The 26,469-nt window shown below is 46.5% G+C and overlaps 1 protein-coding gene across 6 annotated transcripts in view; it reads left to right on the top strand.

Moving 5' to 3' along the window:
* sfswap (splicing factor SWAP) overlaps positions 1 to 26,469 on the top strand; it is a 135,978-nt gene that overhangs the window by 1,348 nt on the left and 108,161 nt on the right. For 3 of the 6 annotated variants that reach the window (XR_013889035.1, XM_080207981.1, XM_080207982.1), the window contains exons 2-5: positions 7,062 to 7,228; positions 7,637 to 7,768; positions 19,143 to 19,225; positions 23,438 to 23,663. Coding sequence is in view for 5 of the 6 variants with exons in the window: in XM_080207981.1 (XP_080064107.1) it covers positions 7,062 to 7,228; positions 7,637 to 7,768; positions 19,143 to 19,225; positions 23,438 to 23,663 (608 nt within the window). In the remaining variant the exon portion in view is untranslated. Of the gene's footprint in view, positions 1 to 5,802; positions 6,740 to 7,061; positions 7,229 to 7,636; positions 7,769 to 19,142; positions 19,226 to 23,437; positions 23,664 to 26,469 lie in introns of those variants that run through there. The other 3 variants (XM_080207983.1, XM_080207986.1, XM_080207984.1) reach the window with 3 other exon arrangements.

A 26,469-nucleotide genomic window follows, 5' to 3' on the forward strand; every position in this document is an offset into this window, starting at 1 on the left:
GGGCCCATGGAGGGTGGGGAGGGGTCTGGGGTCCCCATGGAGGGGTCTGGGGTCCCCATGGAGGGGGGGGAGGGGTCTGGGGTCCCCATGGAGGGGGGAGGGGTCTGGGGTCCCCATGGAGGGGGGAGGGGTCAGGGGTCCCCATGGAGGGGGGGGAGGGGTCTGGGGTCCCCATGGAGGGGGGGGAGGGGTCAGGGGTCCCCATGGAGGGGGGGAGGGGGAAGGGGTCAGGGGTCCCCATGGAGGGGGGGAGGGGGAAGGGGTCAGGGGTCCCCATGGAGGGGGGGGAGGGGGAAGGGGTCAGGGGTCCCCATGGAGGGGGGGGAGGGGGAAGGGGTCAGGGGTCCCCATGGAGGGGGGGGAGGGGGAAGGGGTCAGGGGTCCCCATGGAGGGGGGGGAGGGGGAAGGGGTCAGGGGTCCCCATGGAGGGGGGGGAGGGGGAAGGGGTCAGGGGTCCCCATGGAGGGGGGGGAGGGGGAAGGGGTCAGGGGTCCCCATGGAGGGGGGGGAGGGGGAAGGGGTCAGGGGTCCCCATGGAGGGGGGGGAGGGGAAGGGGTCAGGGGTCCCCATGGAGGGGGGGGAGGGGGAAGGGGTCAGGGGTCCCCATGGAGGGGGGGGAGGGGGAAAGGGTCAGGGGTCCCCATGGAGGGGGAAGGGGTCAGGTGTCCCCATGGAGGGGGAAGGGGTCAGGTGTCCCCATGGAGGGGGAAGGGGTCAGGTGTCCCATGGAGGGAGGGGGAAGGGGTCAGGTGTCCCCATGGAGGGGGGGGAGGGGGAAGGGGTCAGGTGTCCCCATGGGGGGGAGGGGTCAGGTGTCCCATGGAGGGGGGGAGGGGGAAGGGGTCAGGTGTCCCCATGGGGGGGAGGGGTCAGGTGTCCCCATAGGGGGGAGGGGTCAGGGGTCCCCATGGGGGGGGAGGGGTCAGGGGTCCCCATGGGGGGGGAGGGGTCAGGGGTCCCCATGGGGGGGAGGGGTCAGGGGTCCCCATGGGGGGGGAGGGGTCAGGGGTCCCCATGGGGGGGAGGGGTCCCCATGGGTGGGAGGGCTCCGGGGTCCCCATGGGTGGGAGGGCTCAGGGGTCTGGTGTCCCCATGGGGGGGAGGGGTCTGGGATCTCGGTGGGGTGGAGGGGTGGGGGTCTGGGATCTCCATGGGGGGGTGGGGGTCTGGGATCTCCATGGGGTGGTGGGGGGGTGGGGTCTGGGATCTCCATGGGGTGGTGGGGGTCTGGGATCTCCATGGGGTGGTGGGGGTCTGGGATCTCCATGGGGTGGTGGGGGTCTGGGATCTCCATGGAGTGGTGGGGGTCTGGAATCTCCATGGGGTGGTGGGGGTGGGGCTCTGGGATCTCCATGGGGGGGTGCGTGGGCGAGGTCTGGGATCCCCATGGGCGGGTGCGTGGGCGAGGTCTGGGATCCCCATGGGGGGTGCGTGGGCGAGGTCTGGGATCCCCATGGGGGGGTGCGTGGGCGAGGTCTGGGATCCCATAGCGGGGTGCGTGGGCGAGGTCTGGGATCCCCATGGGGGGGTGCGTGGGCGAGGTCTGGGATCCCCATGGGGGGGTGCGTGGGCGAGGTCTGGGATCCCCATGGGGGGGGTGCGTGGGTGAAGTCTGGGATCCCCATGGGGAGGGTGCGTGGGTGAGGTCTGGGATCCCCATGGGGGGGGTGCGTGGGTGAGGTCTGGGATCCCCATTGGGGGGGTGCGTGGGTGAGGTCTGGGATCCCCATTGGGGGGTGCGTGGGTGAGGTCTGGGATTCCCATGGTGGAGGTGGGGGGCGCGGGTGGTGGGATCTGGGATTCCCATTGTGGGTGGGGTGGGGTGGGGGCGCAGGCGGTGGGGTCTGGGATTCCCGTGGGGTGGGGTCTGGGATTCCTGTGGGGGTGGGGTGGGGTCTGGGATTCCCATGGGGAGTGGGGGGTGGGGTGGGGTCTGGGATTCCCATGGGGAGTGGGGGGTGGGGTGGGGTCTGGGATTCCCATGGGGAGTGGGGGGTGGGGTGGGGTCAGGGATTCCCATGGGGAGTGGAGGGTGGGGTGGGGTCTGGGATTCCCATGGGGAGTGGGGGGTGGGGTGGGGTCTGGGATTCCCATGGGGGGTGGGGTGTGGGGTGGGGTCTGGGATTCCCATGGGGAGTGGGGGGTGGGGTGGGGTCTGGGATTCCCATGGGGAGTGGGGGGTGGGGTGGGGTCTGGGATTCCCATGGGGAGTGGGGGGTGGGGTGGGGTCTGGGATTCCCATGGGGAGTGGGGGGTGGGGTGGGGTCTGGGATTCCCATGGGGAGTGGGGGGTGGGGTGGGGTCTGGGATTCCCATGGGGAGTGGGGGGTGGGGTGGGGTCTGGGATTCCCATGGGGAGTCGGGTGGGGTGGGGTGGGGCCTGGGATTCCCATGGGGGGGCAGGGTGGGTGGAATCTGGGATTCCCATGGTTGGAGGTGGGTGGCGGGGGGAGATTTGGGATTCCCATGGTGGGGGAAATCTGGGATTCCCACGGGTGGGGTTTGGGGGGGATTTGGGATTCCTGTGGTTGGAGGGAGGATAGGGAATGGATTCGCATGGTTGTGGGGGGGTAATTCCTGTGGTTGGGGTGGAAAAATATTGGTGTGGTTTTGATAGGGAGAAGGGAGGGATTCCCATGAGGGATGGGAGGGGAGGCAATCTGGGATTCCCATAATTGGGTGGGGAGAGGGATCTAGGATTCCTATGTTGGGGGGTGGGGTCTAGGATTTCCAGGTTGGGAGTGGGATTCCCATGGTTTGTCGGGGGGGGGGGTAGAGGAGGGATTCCCATGGTTTGTGGGGGGGGGGGGGTGGAGGAGGGATTCCCATGGTTTGTTGGGGGGGGGGAAGGAGGGATTCCCATGGTTTGTCGGGGGGGGGGGAGGAGGGAATCCCATGGTTTGTGGGGGGGGGGTGGAGGAGGGATTCCCATGGTTTGTTGGGGGGGGGGAGGAGGGATTCCCATGGTTTGTGGGGGGGGGGCAGTGGAGGAGGGATTCCCATGGTTTGTGGGGGGGGGGGAGGAGGGATTCCCATGGTTTGTTCGGGCGGGGGGGGAAGGAGGGATTCCCATGGTTTGTTCGGGCGGGGGGGAAGGAGGGATTCCCATGGTTTGTTGGGGGGGGAGGAGGGATTCCCATGGTTTGTTGGGTGGGGGAGGAGGGATTCCCATGGTTTGTGGGGGGGCGGTGGAGGAGGGATTCCCATGGTTTGTGGGGGGGGGGGAAGGAGGGATTCCCATGGTTTGTGGGGGGGGGGGGGTGGAGGAGGGATTCCCATGGTTTGTTGGGGGGGGGGAGGAGGGATTCCCATGGTTTGTGGGGGGGGGCAGTGGAGGAGGGATTCCCATGGTTTGTGGGGGGGGGGGAGGAGGGATTCCCATGGTTTGTTCGGGCGGGGGGGGAAGGAGGGATTCCCATGGTTTGTTGGGGGGGAGGAGGGATTCCCATGGTTTGTTGGGTGGGGGAGGAGGGATTCCCATGGTTTGTGGGGGGGCGGTGGAGGAGGGATTCCCATGGTTTGTTGGGGGGGGGGGGAGGAGGGATTCCCATGGTTTGTGGGGGGGGGCAGTGGAGGAGGGATTCCCATGGTTTGTGGGGGGGGGGGTGGAGGAGGGATTCCCATGGTTTGTTGGGGGGGGGGAGGAGGGATTCCCATGGTTTGTGGGGGGGGCAGTGGAGGAGGGATTCCCATGGTTTGTGGGGGGGGGGAAGGAGGGATTCCCATGGTTTGTTGGGGGGGGAGGAGGGATTCCCATGGTTTGTTGGGTGGGGGAGGAGGGATTCCCATGGTTTGTTGGGGGGGGGAGGAGGGATTCCCATGGTTTGTTGGGGGGGGGGGAGGAGGGATTCCCATGGTTTGTGGGGGGGGGGCAGTGGAGGAGGGATTCCCATGGTTTGTGGGGGGGGGGAAGGAGGGATTCCCATGGTTTGTTGGGGGGGAGGAGGGATTCCCATGGTTTGTTGGGTGGGGGAGGAGGGATTCCCATGGTTTGTGGGGGGCGGTGGAGGAGGGATTCCCATGGTTTGTTGGGGGGGGGGAGGAGGGATTCCCATGGTTTGTTGGGGGGGGGGAGGAGGGATTCCCATGGTTTGTTGAGAGGGGGGAGGAGGGATTCCCATGGTTTGTTGGGGGGGGGAGGAGGGATTCCCATGGTTTGTAGCGGGGGGAGGAGGGATTCCCATGGTTTGTTGGGGGGGGGGAGGAGGGATTCCCATGGTTTGTTGGGGGGGGAGGAGGGATTCCCATGGTTTGTTGGAGGGGGGGGAGGAGGGATTCCCATGGTTTGTTGGGGGGGGGAGGAGGGATTCCCATGGTTTGTTGGAGGGGGGAGGAGGGATTCCCATGGTTTGTAGCGGGGGGGAGGAGGGATTCCCATGGTTTGTTGGGGGGGGGGAGGAGGGATTCCCATGGTTTGTTGGGGGGGGGGGAGGAGGGATTCCCATGGTTTGTTGGAGGGGGGAGGAGGGATTCCCATGGTTTGTAGCGGGGGGGAGGAGGGATTCCCATGGTTTGTAGCGGGGGGGAGGAGGGATTCCCATGGTTTGTTGGGGGGGGAGGAGGAGGGATTCCCATGGTTTGTTGGGGGGGGAGGAGGAGGGATTCCCATGGTTTGTTGGGGGGGGAGGAGGAGGGATTCCCATGGTTTGTTGAGGGGGGGGAGGAGGGATTCCCATGGTTTGTTGGGGGGGGGGAGGAGGGATTCCCATGGTTTGTAGCGGGGGGGAGGAGGGATTCCCATGGTTTGTTGGGGGGGGGGAGGAGGGATTCCCATGGTTTGTTGGGGGGGGAGGAGGGATTCCCATGGTAGGGGAGGGGGGAGGGTTTCCTGTGGGGGGGTGGGGAGATGGGGGAGAAGGGAGTGGGAGGGTTTCCCCTGGTGGGGTTGGGGGGGGAGGGTTTCCCCTGGTGGGGGTCGGGGGGAGAGGGGAGGGTTTCCCCTGGTGGGGGTCGGGGGGGGGAGAGGGGAGGGGGAGGGTTTCCCATGGTGGGGGTGGGAGGAAGAGGGAGAGATTCCCCAGGTTGGGGAATCTGCTGGGCAGAGAGGGATTCCCTTCGTGGTGGGGTGGGGGAATGGATTCCCATGTTGGTTGGGAGGGATTTCCATTGTTGGGGAGCAAGTAGGGATTTCAATCGTTAAGGGGGTAGGGAGGAATTCCTGTGGTAGGGGAGGGGGGGACGCCTGGGATCTCCATGGTAGGTTATGGGGGGTTCTTTCGTATCGAGCATGTGTTGTGCACTATCGGAAATGGCACCTTTTGGTTGAGGCGTAAGGTGAGGCCCAGGGATGGAGAAAGGACCTGGATTCCCAAGGCTAGGGGGAAGATAGGAGAGGGATTTCTGTGGTTGGAAAGGGTGGAGACGGAAGGAATTCCTATGGTTGGGATGAGATGGAGGGACGGATTCCCATGGGGGGCGGGGTGCGAAGGGAGCGATCCCCATTGTGGGGGGGTGAAGGGAGGGATTTCCATGGTGGGAAGGGGGCAGAGGGATTTCCATGGTGAGAAGGGGGCAGAGGAGTTCCCATGGGGGGGTGGGAGGGGTTCTAATGGGGCTGGGGTTTCCAGTGGAGGGGGGTGGGAGGGAGGGAAGGATTCCCTTTGGTGGGGAGAACGGAGGGATTCCTATGGGGGGTGGGGGTGTTGACAGGAGGGTGGGATTCCATGCTGGCAGTTGCGAGGGATGGATGTCCATCGTGCTGGATAGAGAGGGATTCCCTTTGTGGTGGGGTGGGGGTGCAGGTAGAGATTCCTGTGGTTAAGGGGGTGGGGAGAGATTCCTGTGGTAAGGCAGTGGGGGGGGCGATGCCTGGGATTCCCACGGTAGGTTGTGTGGGGTTCTTTCGTACCGAGCATGTGTTGTGCACTATCGGAGATGCCACCTTTTGGTTGAGGTGTAAGATGAGGCCCAGTTATCTCCTCTGCCACATGGATGTTAAGGATCCCATGACTATCATTTCAAAGGATGTTTCTGCCAGATGTCCTGGCCAAATTTATCCTTCAGCAATCGCCACTAAAAAGCAGGTTACGTGGTTGCTATCACGTATGTGGAAACTTGCTATGTGCAAATTGGCTACTGCATTTCTTAAATTACAACACTTCAAAGTGCTTCATTGGGCATAGTGCTTTAGGATGTCCTTTATTAGTGAAAGGTGCCGGATATAGACATGCAAGTCGTTACTTTTCAAAATATATAAAATTGCTGGCATTTTGGAGGATCTGTTAAAATGTAAGTTGCATGCTGCCTCTCATTTATTCTCCCTTACCTTTCCCTGCTCTCTATATGTGCATTTATTTATGTGAATGGAGTAGTTGGGCTGAGTAGCTGGTTTCTGTGCTGTACATCCTGTGAAATCTCTATGTATGTTTGTATTATTTTATATTTACATATAAACACATATAAATGTCTCTCTCTATCACGTAATCCAGAACTTCTCTCCCCAGTGAATTTGCCAGGTAGTAAAATGACTAGGAAAAATCAGTCCTGGTCTTGATTTTGCCTCCAAGCGACAGGCCTCCAGTTGAAGAAGAGCTCTCACTCTCCTCCACCTCCTCCTCCAGGAAAACGCAGAGCATGGTGAAGCGAGGACATTTACGGCCCTTTTGGTTCTTGCTGATAGGTATTTATGTCCACGGGGTTTGTGCGCCTGTTTAAAACTGCTTTTTGCAGATGAAATGTTGTCAAGCAGGAGTGTCTTTGACAGATAGCAGTGCGAGTGATTGCCTGAAACATGCACGGTAAGATTCTTTTTTAAAAGTGTTAGTACTTGGCAAACCGGGTGTTTGTTTTCCGTTTTGTTAACTGTTCAATATTGTGGTGAGGAACAGGGTTAACTTTTCTCAGTGTACTTTTTGCCATCTTGTAGAGACAGTTAAATGTTTAAATTTAAATATTCTATATATATAAAGCAATTTCATTTTCATATTTTTATATTGTTTGTAATGTTATTGTTGCTTGTTTCTTTAACTATCACTTTCAGGTTACCTAAAGTGGTAAGTATGTGATCTGTTCAGTTATGTGTTTTGTTTAATTGTATTGACCAATGTCTTCACCTTGCAGGTATGATTGTCGGGGTCACTTGCATGACCTCTCAGAATGTGATGCTGAGTACACATGGAACAGAGATTACCAGTTATCGGAAGAAGAGGCGAGGATTGATGCTCTTTGCGATGAAGAGAGGTATTTAGCCTTGCATACGGACTTGCTTGAGGAGGAGGCAAGGCAAGGTACTTTTTGCAAAACAACTTTAACTTTCAACCAAATTCATGTGAATTTCTGCAAATATTTACAACCTCCTGTCATTTGACCATGCACTCATTTTTTTTGATATTCCTTATTTGACAGTATCCTGGGGATTGGAAAAGGAATCCTTCCTTGTCAAAAAGGACCTCAGGAGTAGTTAAATTAGCCTGCAAAAGAGAATTGTTCGCAACTTAGGGCAGAATGGAAACTAAGAGTTCTGTTTTGTCTTTCTCTTCAATGGGAAAGCTGATTTCAAGTCTTAGCAACGATTTACTTTTGCTATTAAATGTTAGACTTTAACTCTTTTTAGCTTTAAATACATGTTGGATTTTAAAGTAATTTGCTTCCTTACATTAATGCACTTTTTCCTCTGTAAACCTCTGTTCCTTAAGAGGAAGAATATAGACGTCTGAATGAGGCTTTAGCAGAGGATGGCATCTATAATGCAGTTGGATTTGCTTATAATAGTGATTATTATGATCCATCACAACCAACAGAAGAGGAAGAACTTGCCAAAACTGATGGTAAATATGGAATTTTTGTTTCAGTTTTTGGTTTGATTTATTATTGTTCCATGTATCAGTATACAGTGAAAAGTATTGTTTCTTGCACGCTATACAGCAAAGCATAATGCACATACGGAAAGAAAGGAGAGGGTACAGAATGTAGTGTTACATTCATAGCTGGAGTGTAGAAAAAGATCAAAACGTGAGGTAGGTCCAAACAAAAGTCCTTTGGCAGCAGGGAAAAAGCTGTTTGTGAGTCAGTTGGTACATGTCCTCAAACTTTTGTATCTTCTTCCCGACTGAAGAAGGTAGAAGAGAGTATGTCTGAGGTGTGAGGGGTCCTTAGTTATGCTGGCTGCTTTTCCGAGGCAGCGGGAAGTGTAGGCAGTCAGTGGATGGATTGGGCTTCATTAATGACCCTTTGTAGTTTCCTGGGTCTTGCGCAGAGCAAGTTGTGATACAATCAGAAAGAATACCTCCTATGGTGCATCTGTAAATGTTGGTGAGAGTCATAGGTGACATGCCAAATTTCCTTAGTCTTCTGAGAAAGTAGAGGCAATGGTGGTCTTTCTGAACTATAATGTTGGCATGGGGGGACCATGACAGGTTGTTGGTGATTTGTCCACCTAAAAACCTGAAGCTCTCGACCTTTTCTATTTTGTCCCCATTATTGTAGACAGGGGCTTGTTCTCCACTATGCTTCCTGAAGTCAATGACAATCTCCTTTGTTTTGTTGACATTGAGGGAGAGATTACTGTCACATAGTTCACCAGGTTCTCTATCTCGTTCCTGTTCTCTATCTCGGCATTGTTTGAGAACCGACCCAGTATGGGGGTCTCATCAGCAAACTTGAAAATCAAATTGGAGGGGAATTTGACCGCACGGTCATTGGTATATAAGGAGCATAGTAGGGGATTGAAGACACAGCCTTGTGGGACATCGGTGTTGAGGATGATTGTGGAGATGTCGTTGCGAATCCTTACCGATTGCGGCCTGTGAGTTAGTTTTGTCAGGATAATAAATCTTTTCTCGACACCATACAACCAGTGGCACTAAAACATTTCTAATCGCTAATTGGTTTTGAAAAGTTTTTCACTCTTAATTTCAAATGTAAATATAGATCTGAAGTTTAACCTTTATAAAAAGGGGAGGCAATGGCCCAGTGGTATTGTTGCTAGACTATTAATCCAGCAACTCAGCTATTGTTCTGAGGACCCAGGTTCGAATTCTGCCACAGCAGATGATGGAATTTGAATTAAGAATCTACTGATGACCATGAAACCATTGTCGATTGTCGGAAAAACCCATCTGGTTCACTAATACGCTTCATGGAAAGAAATCTGCTGTCCTTGCTTGTTCTGGCCTACATATGACTCCAGAGCCACAGCAATGTGGTTGACTCGCAATTTCCCTCAGGCGACTAGGATGGGCAATAAATACTGGCTGGGCAATAAATACTGGCCAGCCAATGATGCCATGTCCCACAAATGAATAATAAAAAAAAATATAATTAGCAGTAAGCTTGATAACCTGACATTCACAAAGGTTTATCAATTGCTGCAATTTTTTAAAGATTTAAAGTTTTTTTTATTAATGTCACAAGTAGGCTTACATTAACACTGCAATGAAGTTACTGTGAAAATCCCCTACTCACCACACTCCAGCATCTGTTTGGATGCACTGAAGGAGAATTTAGCAGGACCAATGCACCTAACCAGCATGTCCTTTGGATTGGGGGAGGAAACTGGAGCACCTGGAGAAAACCCACACAGACACGGGAAGAGTATGCAGACTCCCACACAAGCCGGGAATCGAACCTGGGTCCCTGGCGCTGTGAGGCAGCAGTGCTAACTGCTGTGCCACTATGCCAGCCCCAAGTACTAGCGTAACTGAGTCTTGAATGTCGGCTGTTTATATATTCATTGAAGTTTTGTAGTTTTTCTAAATGGGTTGCTTCCTGTACATTCCAACCAAAACAATTTGTATATTCACATTTTTGATATGCAGAATAACTCATTGCTAGTTTTGAAAGTGTGAGTTAAAGCTTGACTAGTGAAAATGGAGGAATTTAGTTGCTGAACTGGTATCATAATAATGGAAACAGTTTTGGGCGTTGAAATAGTAGAGAGGAGCAAATAAAAACAGTAAAATTAAAAAAACATAATTGTGGAGACTAGATCATATAAAATAGCAAAAATGTCAAAAGAAGTAATAAATTATTATGTATATATAGATAGCCAGTGTATCTAAAATTAGTGACCTGCTGGCCTGAAGCGCCACATGGGATAATGACATGGTTGCATTAACAAAGATATAACTCAAACGTTTCCATTATTATGAGGAGGAACTTATTCACTCAAAGGGTGGTGAATCTCTGGAATTCTCTGCCCATTGATGTGGTGGAGGCTACCTCGCTAAATATATTTAAGACACGGGTAGATAGGTTTTTGGTAGGCAAGGGAATTAAGGGTTATGGGGAGAAAGCGGGAAAGTGGAACTGAACCACTTCAGATCAGCCATGATCTTATTGAATGGCGGGGCAGGCTCGAAGGGCTAGATGGCCTACTCCTGCTCCTATTTCTTATGTTCTTATGTTCTTATAAGACAAGACATGGGTTCTTAGGATTTCTAGCTGCGAAGTATTGAGAGAAGTAAAAAGGTGTGTGGCAGTATTGATTAAGGATGACAGTTCTATATTGAAATGATACACTTGATGTTTTAGGACTGAATCTAAACTGATGAGAGTTTATTTGCAATATAACTCCAAATAGCGAGAAGGAAATGGATGAGACAATTTGTCAGCAAGTTTCAGAGGCATATAACAAAATTAGAGGACTAATGTTAGAAGACTGTGTTAATATAGACTGGGAATATAAACATAATGCTAAGAATAGGGAAGAAAAAGAATTTCTGTACAGAGAAACTTTGTCAGTCGGTGGGTACGATCTTATCAGCTGTTCATGCCTTGCTCCCACTGCAGCGAAGACAGCAAATTTGGTACCAAGTCAAATCGCTGATCACTGCAGTGGAATTGGAAAATCTTGTTGACGTGAACGGCCTAGTATATTTCCAACAAGGAAGGAAGCAGTGTTTGATTTAGTTTTTCAGATTTCGATATGGTGAGTGTGTTAAGTTGGAGAAGTAACATCAACTGAAGTAATTATTTGCTAGCGACCAGAATATTAAAGATGTTTAATTGGGAAGAGCTAATTTTAGCAATTTCGGATAGATTAGGAGACGTTAAGTTTGCAGAGTAAAGCCATAAGGGAGTGCTGGAAAACGTTCAGAGTCGAGTGTGTTCAGATACACACCAGGGAAAAGGTAGAGTATCCCAGTGCTAATGGACCCTGTTTGAGAAAAGAAAACAGAAATTAAAATTGAGAAGAGGCTTACGATAAATATCAGGGGCAAAATCTAGTTAATAACCAGTAAGATTATGGAAAGTACAGGAGGGAATTGCAAAAGTTAACGTGGGAGGCAAAAAGAGAGGTTGAAAGAATTGGCAGGTATCAGTAAATTGAAGCCCGAAACATTTTATAAACCTATTAAATAGCTAGGTAAAATGTTGGGGTTTTTTAAGAACAGAAGGAAAATGCTCATTTAGAGATGGGGAAAAATAACAAAAGTATTAATGAGTATCATAGAATCTGTACAGTGCAGAAGGAGACCTTTTAGCCCATCAGCTCTATACCGACTCTCCGACAAAGCATCTTACTCAGGGCTACCCCCTATGTTATCACCATAACCTCAAGCATTTATCCTACTAATCCCTTAACCTACACATCTTTGGACACTAAGGAGCAATTTACCATGGCCAACCCACCTCACCTGCACGTGTTTGGAATATGGGAGGAAACCAGAGCACCCGGAGGAAATCCACACAGACACTGGAGATGCCAAGTCACCCCAGATTGGAATTGAACCCGGGCCTTTGGCACTGTGAGACAGCAGTGCGATGCAGTGTGCTACTGTACCACCCCTGGTATATTTTAAATCTGTCTTCAAAAAGGAGTTTTGTGGAAGTTTCTCCAAAAGATGAGAGCGAATCACGGACAGGATTATAAATGGAGAAGGTATATAAATAGAGTGCACAGTGGTTAGCACTGCTGCCTCACAGCTCCAGAGACCTGGGTTCGATTCCTGGCGTGGGTCACTGTCTGTGTAAGATTTGCACATTTTTCCCCATGTCTGTGTGGGTTTCTTCCAGGTGCTCCAGTTTCCTCCCACAGTCCAAAAATGTGCGGATTAGGTACATTGCCTGTGCTTAGTGTCCCGTGTTGCATCAGTTGGAGGGTTTAGTGTGGTAAATGCATGACGTTATGGGGACAGGGCATATGTGGGATTGTTACCAATGTAGACTCAATGGGCTGAATGGCCTCCTGCACTGTAAGATTTCTGTGATTCTAAGACATACTGAAGAGATGATTATGACTGGAAGTCATTTGGTTCAGATAGAATGTAATCTAGGTTGTTGAAAGAAGCAAAGACAAAAATAGCAGAGGCATTGGTCATGGTCTTTCAATCCTGGATTTAATAGTGTGGAGGACTGGAGGGTTACTAACGTGTAACTACTGATGAAGAAAAGAGAAGCAAGAAAACCAGGTCAATTAGCCTAATGTTGGTGGGAAGGAAAATCATTATTGGGAGCAAATGAGATTTTAAGAAAATGCAAGAGGGGGAAGTTTTAAGTCTGACCACAAAGGTACATATAAACAGATCTGTCAGTGTATTAAAAGAGAAGACGTATGTTAAATGCAGAAAAGATTTACTAGGATGCTACTGGGACTTAATGGTTTGAGTTATAAGGAGAGCCTGGATAGACTGGGACTTTTTCCCTGGAGCGTAGAAGACTGAGGGTTGACCTTAGTGAGGTTTATAAAATAATGAGGGGCATCGATCAGTTAGATAGACAGCACCTTTTCCTAAAGGTACAGAGATCTAGAACTCGAGGGCGTAGGTTTAAAGTGAGAGAGGAGAGATGCAAAAGGGTCCAGAGGGGCAATTTTTTCACACACAGGGCAGAGTGTGTCTGGAATGAGCTTCAGAGGTGGTCGTAGAAGCAGGTACAATTTTGTCTTTTAAAAAGCATGTAGACGGATGGGTAGAGAGGGATATGGGCCAAACGTGGGTAATTGGGACTAGCTTCGTCATTCAATAAAGGGGCAGCATGGACAAGTTGGGCCAAAGGGCCTGTTTCCATGCTGTAAACCTCTATGATTCTGTGACTCTAAAATAAACTTCCATTTAGAAAATTTTGTGTCACTCAAGGAAGATGGATTTGTTTAAAAACAAATTGTCTGATGGGCTTGATTTCATTCTTTGAGGGAACAGAGGAGGTTGGTTAAAGTAGTGCAGTTAACATTGTGTATACAACATTCAGAAGATATTTGACTAAGTATTAAGAAGATGGGAGCCACATTGAATTGAGCAGGAAGTGGTGGCATAGCATAGGAAATGGAGTGTGGGTTGGATGTTTTTCAGACTGAGGTGCTTTGCTATGACATTCCACACGGATCAGTTTTGGATGCAATACTTTTTGTACTTTCAACTAGTCTCATATGTACCGATCTGCAATATAAAGTTTGCACGTGAAATTAAACTTGGCAAAGTGGTAGATTAGTGATGAGGGTGGTTATCAGTTCCACGATGACAAACAGGGTGAAATTGAAGTTGCACAGCAGATGGAGTTCAGTGTGGAGAAATGTGAAGTGAGACACTTTGGGAGGATTTACATAAGCAATATATTAGAAATAGAATGGTTTTGAAAGGTAGATGAACAGAAGGACCTTAATGTTCATGCACAGAAATTCTCAAGGGTGGGAGGTGGCAATGTTACAGACAGGAGGGTGGTTAAATAAAACAATTAATTTCTCTTCTCACCATCCAGACATAAAAAGAAAGCTGTTTTGATTTGCTTCTTCTTCCATTATAAGCAGTGGTGTATTTTTTAATCCCTTTAGTGTAATCCAATTTCTCGTAATGGTCCACTTTGGTAGGAAGAATGGTAGGAAGGACTATTACTTACGTGGCGAAAAACTGCAGCAGGCGACGGTGCAGAGGGACCTCGGGGTCCTTGTGCATGAGTCGCAAAAACCCAGCTTGCAGGTGCAGCAGGTGGTCAGGAAGGCGAATGGGATGCTGGCCTTCATAGCGAGGGGGATTGAATATAAAAGTAGGGAGGTCTTGCTGCAGCTGTATAGGGCATTGGTGAGGCTGCAGCTGGAGTACTGTGTGCAGTTTTGGGCGCCGCACCTGCGCAAGGATATTTTGGCCTTGGAGGGAGTGCAGAGGAGGTTTACTAGGCTGATACCGGAGTTGAGGGGATTGAGCTATGAGGAGAGGCTGAATAAACTAGGCTTGTACTCGTTAGAGTTTAGAAGAATGAGGGGAGATCTCATTGAGACGTATAAGATGATGAATGGGATGGATAGGATAGAGGTGGAGAGACTCTTCCCGCTCAAAAAAGACAGTAGGACTAGGGGGCACAGCCTCAAGATAAAGGGGAGGCGGTTTAGAACGGAGTTGAGGAGGAACTTCTTCACTCAAAGGGTGGTGAATCTCTGGAATTCTCTGCCTGTTGAAGTGGTGGAGGCTGCCTCGCTAAATATTTTTAAGAAGCAGGTTGATGGGTTCTTGATAAGAGAGGGGATTAAGGGTTATGGGGAGAGGGCGGGAAAGTGGAACTGAGCCACGACAGATCAGCCATGATCTTATTGAATGGCGGGGCAGGCTCGAAGGGCTAGATGGCCTACTCCTGCTCCTATTTCTTATGTTCTTATGTTCTTATGAACCGCTGTTTAAAAATGGAGGGGGAAGCAGACGGGAAATTATAGGCTGGTTAGCCTGACTTTGGTCATTGACAAGATTTTCGAGTCCAACATTAAAGATGAGATCATGGAGTACTTGGAAGTGCATGATAAAATAGGACTGAGTCAGCATGGCTTTGTCAAGGGGAGGTCATGTCTGACAAATCTGTTAGGGTTCTTTGAGGAGGTAACAAGGAAGTTAGATAAAGGAGAACCATTGGACGTGATTTATTTATGTTTCCAAAAGGCCTTTGACAAGGTGCCGCAAAGGAGATTGCTAAATAAGAATCCATGGTGTTAAGGGTAAGAACCTGATGTGGTTAGAAGGCAGAGAATGGGGATAAAGAGGTCTTTTACAGGATGGCAGCCAGTGACTAGTGGTGTGCCTTAGGGGTTGGTACTGGGACCACAATGTTTTACAATATACATTAACGATTTGGAAAAGGAACTGAAGGCACTGTTGTTAAGTTTGCAGATGATGCAAAAGAAACATAGAGGGACAGATACGACTGAGGAAGCAGGGGAGCTGCAGAAGGACATGGACAGGTTTGGAGAGTGGGCAAAGAAGTGGTAGATGGAATACAATGTGGAAAAGTGTGTGTTATGCACTTTGGAAGGAGGAATGGAGGCATAGACTATTTTCTGAATGGGAAATGCTTAAGAAATCAGAAATGCAAAAGGACTTGGAAGTCCTTGTTCAAGATTCTCAGGGTTAATATGCAGGTTCAGTCAACAGTTTAGAAAAGCAAATGCAATGTTAGCATTCATGTCGAGAGGACTAGAAAACAAGAGCAGAGATGTACTTCTGAGGCTATACAAGGTTCTGGTCAGGCCCCATTTGGAGTACTGTGAGCAGTTTTGCACCCCGTATCTCAGGAAGAATGTGCTGACCTTGGAAAGGGTCCAGAGGAGATGCGCAAGAATGATTCCTGGAATGAAGAGCTTATCTTATGAGGAATGGTTGAGAACTTTGGATCTGTATTCGTTGGAGTTTAGAAAGATCGGGGGGGGGTGGATCTTATTGAAACTTACAGGATATTATGAGGCCTGGATAGAGTGGATGTGGCGAGAATGTTTCTACTAGTAAGAAAAACTACAAGCAGAGTGCATAACCTCAGGCTAAAGGGACGATTCTTTACAACAGCGATGAGGAGGAATTTCTTCAGGCAGAGAGTGGTGAAAATCTGCTTGATAGAGCAGACGCAGCACGGTTTCATTAAAGGGAAGTCGTGTCTGACAAATTTACTGGAGTTCTATGAGGATGTGTCTAGGGCGGTGGATAGAGGAGAGCCGGTGGATGTGGTCTTTCTAGATTTTCAGAAGGCGTTTGACAAAGTACCTCACAAGAGGTTATTGCAGAAGGTCGAGGGACATGGAGTTGGGGGTAGGGTGTTAGCGTGGATAGAGGATTGGTTGTCAAATAGGAGGCAGAGAGTGGGGGTCAACGGGTGCTATTCGGATTGGCGGATGGTGACTAGTGGAGTGCCCCAGGGGTCGGTGCTGGGGCCTCAGCTTTTTACCATTTATATAGATGATCTGGAGGAGGGAACCGAGTGTAGGGTGTCGAAATTTGCTGATGACACCAAGATTGGGGGAACGGCAAATTGTGCGGAGGGTGTGGAGAGTCTGCAGAAGGATCTAGATAGGCTGGGCGAATGGGCCAGGAAATGGCAAATGGAATTTAATGTTGGCAAGTGTGAGGTGGTCCACTTTGGTAGGAAGAATGGTAGGAAGGACTATTACTTACGGGGCGAAAAACTGCAGCAGGCGACGGTGCAGAGGGACCTCGGGGTCCTTGTGCATGAGTCGCAAAAACCCAGCTTGCAGGTGCAGCAGGTGGTCAGGAAGGCGAATGGGATGCTGGCCTTCATAGCGAGGGGGATTGAATATAAAAGTAGGGAGGTCTTGCTGCAGCTGTATAGGGCATTGGTGAGGCCGCAGCTGGAGTACTGTGTGCAGTTTTGGGCGCCGCACCTGCGCAAAGATATTTTGGCCTTGGAGGGAGTGCAGAGGAGGTTTACTAGGCTGATACCGGAGTTGAGGGGGTTGAGCTATGAGGAGAGGCTGAATAAACTGGGCTTGTACTCGTTAGAGTTTAGAAGAATGAGGGGAGATCTCATTGAGATGTATAAGATGATGAATGGGACGGATAGGATAGAGGTGGAGAGACTCTTCCCGCTCAAAAAAGACAGTAGGTCTAGGGGGCACAGCCTCAAGATAAAAGGGGGGCGGTTTAGAACGGAGTTGAGGAGGAACTTCTTCACTCAAAGGGTGGTGAATCTCTGGAATTCTCTGCCCGTTGAAGTGGTGGAGGCTGCCTCGATAAATATTTTTAAGACGTGGGTTGATGGGTTTTTGATAAGAGAGGGGATTAAGGGTTATGGGGAGAAAGCGGGAAAGTGGAACTGAGCAGCGACAGATCAGCCATGATCTTATTGAATGGCGGGGCAGGCTCGAAGGGCTAGATGGCCTACTCCTGCTCCTATTTCTTATGTTCTTATGTTCTAGAAGGCTGTGGAGACCAGGTCATTGTATGTCTTTAAGACAAGATAGATAGATTCTTGATTAATAAGGGGGTCAGGAGTTATGGGGAAAAGACAGGAGAATGGGGATGAGAAAAATACCAGCCATGATTGAATGGCAGAGCAGACTTTATGGGTCACGTGGCCTAATTCTGCTCCAATGAACCATGGTCTTAACCCCTCAACAAACTTGAGGTGGGAATTAGTCAGAGGGATCGCAGTATTGCTTCCTTTATGTTCATTTCTTTCCTCCGTAGTTCAAATGTGTTCCAGAGTCCAGAATCAAACTCCAGTGAAGTATTCCTTCATGGAGGTCGATGGCTGAAAACTGTATAATTCAACTTTCTGATGATGTTAACTTCATGTGATAGGCATTCAGAGATGAATCAGTCTTGTAAGCAATAGCACAAAAGCTACACTAGTAGTAATGTAGATGGAGGGTCTGGTGTCCAAACCTGGCCAGTGACCTTTTTCTGTGAAGCTGCTTATAGGATGGTAAACAGCAGGCATGAGTTTCCTGTTCTGCAAGACACTATTACTGATTTCATAGACTAGACATCCATGTCGCATGGCTCCCACCTCACCACATTGTCTTTGACATGGGATGTATATCTCTTATCAGGGTTCTGGATATCCCAACCATTAAAAATTGAAAGGAAGATTGCAGGGTCCTTTGTTTGAGAGAACAAGTGGACACCGGTTGGCCAGCCTGGGATATGTCAAGATCTTTGCTGCCAATAGCAAGGGTCGTTAGATTCTCTTCAGAGATAACAATGTGCAAGATTCTTTGATATTGACACGTAACTCTTTTTGTCCAAGTCACAAACATTGATTCAGCCATTTTAAACTGATCTTTCGCCCAATTTTCAAAATGTTATAAATAGCCATGAGGTGTAGCTATTTCTATTTGATAAAAAAATACAGTGTGAGTCCCTTTGTAGTGAGTTGTAGTGGGTTACCTGGATTGATAAATAGAGGAACAGAATATAAAATTAAAGCGATCATCCAGACCTTTAAAAATGACAAGTTAGACCTCAGCTGGGGCATTTGGACAACGCTGGGCATCACACTTCAGGAAAGATGTAAAGACCATAGGAAGGGTGCAGAGGAGATTTACCAGGATGTTAGCAGAGACGAGGGATTTGAGTCATGAGAAGAGGTTGTGAATGTTAGAATTGTTTGCTTTGGAACAGAGATGGTGAAGAGATGGCCAAAGGGAGCTTTGAAGATAGAGAGATTTTGACACTTTAAATGGGGAAAGTTTATTTCTTCTGGCAAGTGGGTTGATAACATGAGGTCGTGGACTAAAAACCGCTGGCAAAAGATCTGGAGCGAAAATAAAGGGAAATATTTCCACTGAGCTAGCTGCCTGTACAGGTGGTGCAAACTAATTCCATCAATAACTTTCAGAGGGAATTAGGGACTAGAGGATGAGAAATTAACAAGGTTATGGATAAAAGGTGGGGATGTGGGACTAAGCACAAGCATTAACTCTCAGAGCTAGCGTCGGCATGGTGGCCTGAATGCTGCAAGGTTCTAAGATGTTACGTTCATTAAAAAATGTTTAATGTCATAATGTAATTTTCTGTAAATGTAATGAAGCATATATATAATAACCTTGGTATGTAGTTAGTATAAATGGACCAACACAACAGCTTTTAAAATTAGTAATTTTTCCAATTTATTATTACCTAATGCATCAAGTTTAACTTCTGATTCCTTCATCAATCTTCCAATGAGTAAAAGAAGGAAGCTCTATTTGTATTGACACTTCTCATGTCCTTGTGATATCTAAAAGTCAAAAAGTCCTCTCTGAAGGCTATTTAATCATTGCAGATGAATAAATAGATATTTTCATGAACTGCCTCGGACTATGGATTACATCTAGTCTATTAAATGTACGTTTGGTACTCTGATGAAATAGCCAAGTCATTTTTTTCAAATGAGTAACTGAATTAAGCTCAATTATTTGGTGAGGGGCATTTTTTATTTGGAACAATACACCATTGTAGTTGTACATTATATCGCATTGATGGCGTACCCTTTTTATCTTTTGAATGACAGCTGAGAGTGATGACAACGCAGAGGAGAATGAGGAGCCATACACTGCTCCTCCTGGGCTACTTGTCCCCTCTGACGTGGAAGTTGTAAGTACCTTGTGTTGCCTGTAATTGTTTCACATAGAATATTTCTGGTTGTAGTAAGTGAAATCCATTTTCACAAGAAAAAATGTTACATCTCCCAATTACAAATCAAAAGTGGTGTTTTTACGGACTGTGAATTTGATTTTGAGACTCTTGATGTACTTGTAAGTTCTTGTATAATTTAAGGGAGACTGCACCTGATTAGAGAGTATCATTCCATCTATTGTTAAACCAGCTATTCTGAACTGTATGTTTGAGTTTTATGGAATATCTATCTGGAAGCACTATAGTTTACAGTCAATACTGTCTGCAGAGAAACAGCTTCAATAACAGTCAAGTTTCTCAGTAAAATGGTTCCCAGTGGGACAATATGTTCTGATTTATTGTTTAGTGGCCTGCAGCTTAGGACTGATAATGCAAAAGGAAGGACTACAGTGAGGATTTCAGCATTCCCATGTGTCAAATCATCTAGATAAAGTTATTTGCTTTTCACGCCTTGTTCATTGGTGGTAAATTCATGAACGTAAGAGCCATCGAAAAATGTTGATATCTGTCCTTGGCAGAGATTTCACATGACTAATTCAAAGCTTATTTAGTCTTGAAAGCTGATGTTGAGGGTCTTTGCATAGTATCATATATCTGCCAGAATATCATAGGTATTTATGGCAGTTAAATCTATTAAGTTACTGTAGCTTGTTGGATACGTTTTACATGTTTTGTGTGCTAAAACACAAGTAGAAATTTTCTCTCTCTTTCTGCTTCTAGTAGTTTGTCCATTTGACCATTCTTTCTTGCCCCCTTTGCTCCTTTTGATTGATATATGGTGAGCTAAGCAGTCAGTTTTATTGTTCTACTGCTCATTATCAAACTAAATGGTCCATTATCCACTGGGGCAATTGAAAACATGGTGTGTCACGGATTTTGAGGTTTCTGCTCCTGGGGCAAGTTGCACTTCATTACGCTTCACTGGAAATTGGTTTTGACTAGGAAGGCAAAATCTGATTTGACCTAATATTAGCTTCACTTTTAACAATTCAAAAGCAATTCAAAAACGACAAATGTATCTTAAATTTGAGACCAGTAAACCCAAGCTTTATTTCTTTCCTCTTGAAATTAGCTAGATTTTATTCCCTGTTTTAAGAATTTGTATTGCTGGTAGTTAAATTATCTACATGGTTGTACTCGCGAATGGAGCGAATTGATGGCATGACTACTTTTTCATGTCTAATTTTTCATAAGTGATTAACATGCCAATTATGTTAAATATTACATTTTGTGCAATAGTTATGGTTGAAGTAATTCTTCACAATGAAAGTTAAAAAGTCAATTCAAACGGTATTAAACATATTATTTTTTAATCAACTTTAACAAAGAACAAGGTTTTTAATTTAAAATTAATGTGAAGTACAGTATTTATTTGGTGAGCACGATGTTCAAAAACTATTTCACATTTCTGTAAATAGATTGAATTGCTGTAGGGAACGAGATCTTGTAAAGTTTTTTGTTCAGCAATCACTGCACAGGAGCAAATCAATTTGCTTTACAAGTCTATTCTGGTCTTTGCAAAGAACATAGTGTGGGCTGTCTGAATTTTTTGTTTTGTTCTCTACTGTGTTTGCCGGTATCTTTTTTATGTAGCATGCAATACACTACCATAGAGAATGATTGAAGCAATATTTGTTTGTAACTAGAATGTGGGCAATGATGAAAAATATACTTTTCTTGCTATCATAGAGATGGGTCATCTTGAATTGTTACAGTCCTTACAGCAATGGAGGTAGTGGCAGGTTGGGCACAGTGGTTAATGCTGCTGCCCCACAGTGCCAGGGACCCAGGTTCAATTCCTGGCTTGGGTCACTGTCTATGCGGAGTACATTCTCCCTGTGTCTGTGTGGATTTCCTCCGGATTTTCTGGTTTCGTCCACAGTCTGAAAGAAGTGTTGGTTAGGGTGCATTGGCCATGCTAAATTCTTCCATACTGTACTCGAACAGGTACTAGAGTGTGGCGACTAGAGGATTTTTACTGTAACTTCCTTGCAGTGTTAATGTAAGCTTACTTATGACAATAATAAATGAACTTAAACTATAGGTAGAAAATGGCAGGATATTGTGCTAGGGATGTTGAAAGGACAGCGGAATATGTGTGATACGGAGATGAACTTGTTATGCTAGTGCCTGTTATATAATTATACAGATGTGGTTGGCCCAGTTAAACTGCTAGACAGTAGTGATCTCCAGGACATTGGCAGGGTTTGTTAGAAAGAAGATAATTGGGCTTTCTCTTGGTTGAGTTGGTTTTAAGATGGCACCTCATGAGGCACAGATGCAATCTGCCACTTTTCAGTTCAGTCCTGGGTGTTACCTGTTTCCTGTTATAGACCATCATTAACAACTTCATTGTTGAAGTACCAATTGTCAACTAACAGCTTTAATCCAAACCTTGTGACTGAAGAGGTAGCTGAAGATGCTTGGGCTGTGAATACTTTTCTGAAAAACTCCTGCAGTGATGTCCTCAGCTCTGATGCCTAATCTCCAATAACCTCAAGAATTTTCCCTTATATGACGCCAGCTGGCAGATGGCCTTTCCTCTGAACACCACTAATTTTAGCTTTGTTTGGATCCCTTAGTGCCACACTCAAATGTCACCTTTATGTCTCGTCTCCTTTTAGTTGCCCCCTGGCATTCTGCTCTGATGTCCATGACTGTAAGTTTGGAGTCACATGTAGACTGGACCAGGTTAGCTAGAAAATGGATAAATAAGATATAAAGCTATAGGAGGAGACTGGGTCAGTGAGATTAGTTTTTGATTTCTCTGGCAGAGAGCTGGCACAGATATGATGGGCTGAATAGCTGCCAGTTCAATTTTGTAAACTATGAGGAAGAGCAGTGGAAAAAGCATACGAATAACTTCAAAAGATTTTTTAAGATCTTGGCAGCAATTTTGTTTTTCCCTTTGCATTGGTATGCTGAGCATTTGAAAGTGTTAAGGAAATAGATTGGAGCTTGTATTTATGACAGAAAGCTTTAGTGTTTCAATAAAGTCAGAGCAAGATGAGATTCAAGACTGAAATACATTGGGAACGTTTCAGAACATTTGTGTATAATAGTGGTTGCTTTTGTTCATTGTACAAAATGCTGTTTACTTTAAGGATGTGCATCAGTGTGCATTTTTCTGGCAAACTATTCAGTTAGATCATGGTGGGATATCAGCAACCTTTAGTTTTGTTTTTAATTGTTACAGAAATAAATAACAAACAAAACTGCCTAATCTGCATTTGAGTGCAAATGTAGAAGAAAAACTGACTTACACACACATGTTCTGTACAGGGAGGCAGTGACATAGTGGTATTCTAATTGGACTAAGTAATCCAGAGGTTATCCAGGGTAATGCTGGGTTGGAATCCCACCATGGCAAATGATGGAATTTGAATCCAATAAAAATCTGGAATATTGTCAGTTGTTTTAAAAAAAACCTTATAACAACCCATCTGGTTTGTTCATTAATGTTCTTTAGGGAAGGAAATCTAACATTCTCCCCAGGTCTGGTCCACATGTGACTCCAGACCCACAGCTATATGGTTGTTTCTTAAATGCTGTCTGAAATGGCACTTAGGGATGGGCAATAAGTGCTGGCTCAGCTTGTGAGGCCTACATCCCATGCGTATTTGTGATTGTAAAATCATCAGAATTTTAGTGTATAACAGCCTATCAGTATTTTTTAGATTCCAGTGCAATGATTGTATTTTTTTTTAATTCATCCGTGGGACATGGGCATTGCTGGCTGGCCATCTCTAGTTGCCCGAGGGCAGTTGCGAGTCAACCACATTGCTGTGGCTCTGGAGTCACATGTAGGCCAGACCAGGTAATGACAGCAGATTTCCTTCCCTAAAGGACATTAGTGAACCAGATAGTTTTTCCAACAATCGACAGTGGTTTCATGTCAATAGTAGATTCTTAATTCCAGGTTTTTAAAAAATTAATTCAAATTCCATCAGTTGCCATGACGGGATTCGAACCAGGTTCCCCTGAACATTAGCTGAGTTTCTGGATTAATAGCCTAGTGATAGTTAGAATCTCTAGAATTAAATAAACCAACCGAGATTGTAACTGATATTCTATCATTGATGTATGCAAAATACTTTATTCAGATCTTCTAATTTTAATATCATTGTCTTCTGAATGTAAGTTATGACATGTAGACATTTCTTTTTCCAGCCTGCAACATCCAAAATGCATGCCATCATCGAGCGCACAGCAAAATTTGTCTGCAAGCAGGGCACACAGTTCGAAATCATGCTTAAAGCTAAACAAGCCCAGAACTCTCAATTTGATTTTCTGCGTTTTGATCACTACCTGAATCCATACTATAAGCACATTCTCAAAACCATGAAAGATGGGAAATATGTTGTTCAGACAGAAAAAAGATTTGAAGAGAAAAGGAGTAAGTTAAATTATTTCTGATCACTGTTCTTTTGTTGATTCCATACAGAATTCTGCAATTTGATAAATTTTGTGTAATGTGAAGTTGTAAGGTAAGTACAATTTTCCGTAGGAGTAAAGTCCAAAGATGTGCGGATTAGGTTGATTGGCCATGCTAAATTGACCCTAGTGTCAGGGGGATTAGCAGGATAAATGTGTGGTGTTTTGGGAATAGGGCCTGAGTGGGATTGTGGTCAGTGCAGATTCAATGGACTGAATGGCCGCCTCCTGCACTGTAGCGATTCTATGATTCTAAAGGAGAAGAGGGGATTAACGTGGCATTTATGTATGCTTATTCAGAGAGAGCAGTGAGACTTGAGGTTGGTAAGTCACCAAGTTGTGACTGCACCACCTGCCAGATGCACTGTAGCAAATCACTGAAGTTCCTTCGACAGTACCTTCCAAATCTACAACCTCTGTCACCTCCAAAGACAAGCGCAATGGGTACTTGAGAACACCATCTCAAGGTCCTCTCCGAGTATCAAACCATCCTGACTTGGTAGTATATTGGCCATCCCTTCATCATTGAGTTTATTTATTAGTGTTACAAGTAGGCTTACACTAACATTGCAATGAAGTTTCTGTGAAAACCCCCTAATTGCCACACACCGGCACCTGTTCAGGTATACTGAGGGAGAATTTAGCATGGCCAACGCACATAACCAGCATGTCTTTTGGACTGTGGGAGGAAACTGGAGCACCCGGAGGAAACCCATGCATATTTGTGATTGTGAAATCATTACAATTTTAGTGTCTAACAGCCTATCAGTATTTTTTAGATTCCAGTGCAATGATTGTTTTTATTTATTCATCCGTGGGACATGGGCATTGCTGGCTGGCCGTCTCTAGTTGCCTGAAGGCAGTTGCGAAATGGGGAGAACGCACAGTCAGTGACCCAGGCTGGGAATTGAAACAAGGTCTCCGATGCAGTGAGGCAGCAGTGCTAACCACTGTGTTGTCCTAGCTGGGACATCCCCTCTAACAGTACTTTATCACATAGAACTGCAGCCTTTCAAGAAAGTAGTTCAGCAACATCTTTTTAAGGGCATTTGGGGATTGGCAATAAATTGACCAGCCAGTGACATCCATGAATGAATTAAAATCTGAGGATTGATAATTCAATAATTACACTAGTGATTTTTTTTCAAATGAAAACTATATTGAGAAGTGTGGGTGCTGACTGCAACAGCCTGCTCTTGAAAGAAAGTGAATTGGGTAACACAGGCAGTTACGGATGAGTTGTTCTCATGGTGGGAAAACTGTTTGAGGCCATAAAGACAGGATAGCCCTCGTGTATATTTACAGAGAAATGGGCTAATTTGAGATGGATTTTTAAAGAGCAGTTCGTGTTTGCCTAATCAAGTTCTTTTGAGAAAATATAAAACACAAAGAGTAACGAATGCAATAGGCTTGTTATGTTAGGTTTTTATAGAAGTGTTTGATAAAGTGTTTTTTTAAGTGAGATCAATGTACATTTTATGAAAACTGAAGTGACAGCATAAATCAATCCATGTCTGAATGATAGAAAGCAGAGAGTAGCAATAAATTACTTCCTGAATTGGGAGAGTTGTAGCGAGTGCACACAGGGATCTCTGGGCATAGAATCATATAATCGCTGCACTTCAGGAGGCCACTTGGCCCATCAAACCTGCACCAACTCTTAGCCAGGCTTACCGATAACCCCACGTATTTTCCCTGCTAATCTATACATTTTGGGACACTAAGGGACATTTTAGCATGGCCAATCAACCTAACCTGCACATTTTTGGACTGGGAGGAAACCAGAGGAAACCTTTGTGGACCCCGGGAGAATGTGCAAATTTCATACAAACAGCCACCAAGGCCGGAATTGAACCCCGGCCCCTGGCGCTTTGAGGCAGCAGTGCTAAACGCTGCTACCGTACCACCCAAGTTTTTCGTATGCATTAGTGATTTGGTCTCTGTGCCAATGTTATCCGTTTACAGGATTCACAAGGCAAGTACATCATACAATTAGGAGAGCAATTATTGTGAAGGGATTGAACTTTGAGCAAAGAAGTCTTACTGCAATTGAATTGGATGTTGATGAGATCACATCTTGATTACTGTAGGGCTTGACAGCTTTGGTGGTGGCAGGGTATTTCCCGTGGCTGTGGGGAGGTCTAAAATTATCCATGTCAAAAGGCCGGCCAGTTAGGACTGAGATGAGGAGAAATTTATTCACTCCAAGGAATGTCAGCCTAGAATTTTTGCATATGTTCAAGTCGGAGATTGGTAAATTTTTGGATACAAAGGGAATCAAAGCATATGTGGAAAGTCTAGGAAGGTGTAGATTTAGGGATCCATGTTCACATTAATGGAGTGGTTAGGTACAAAAAAAGATAGAAAGGACAATAGAATGTTAGTGTTTGTATCTGGAAACATAGAATATAAAGGGAGGGCAGTTTTGCTTCACCTATACAAGCCTTGATTAGACCAAGATTTGATTTATTATTATCACGTATTAGTATACAGTGAAAAATATTGTTTCTTGCGTGCTACACAGACAAAGCAGACTGATCATAGAGACGGAAAGGAGAGGGTGCAGAATGTTGTGTTACAGTCCTAGCTGGGGTGTTGAGAAAGATCAGCTTAATATGAGGTTGGTTCATTCAAAAGTCTGATGGCAGCGGGAAAAAAACTGTTCTTGAGTCAGTTGGTACATGACCTCAGACTTTTGTATCTGTTTCCTGATGGAATAAGCTGGAAAAGAGAATGTCCAGGGTGTGTGGGGTCCTTAATTACGCTGG

The sequence above is a fragment of the Carcharhinus amblyrhynchos genome, chromosome 20, assembly GCF_965287045.1.
Source record: "Carcharhinus amblyrhynchos chromosome 20, sCarAmb.v2.hapA, whole genome shotgun sequence".
In the NCBI taxonomy this organism is placed as follows: Eukaryota; Metazoa; Chordata; class Chondrichthyes; order Carcharhiniformes; family Carcharhinidae; genus Carcharhinus; species Carcharhinus amblyrhynchos.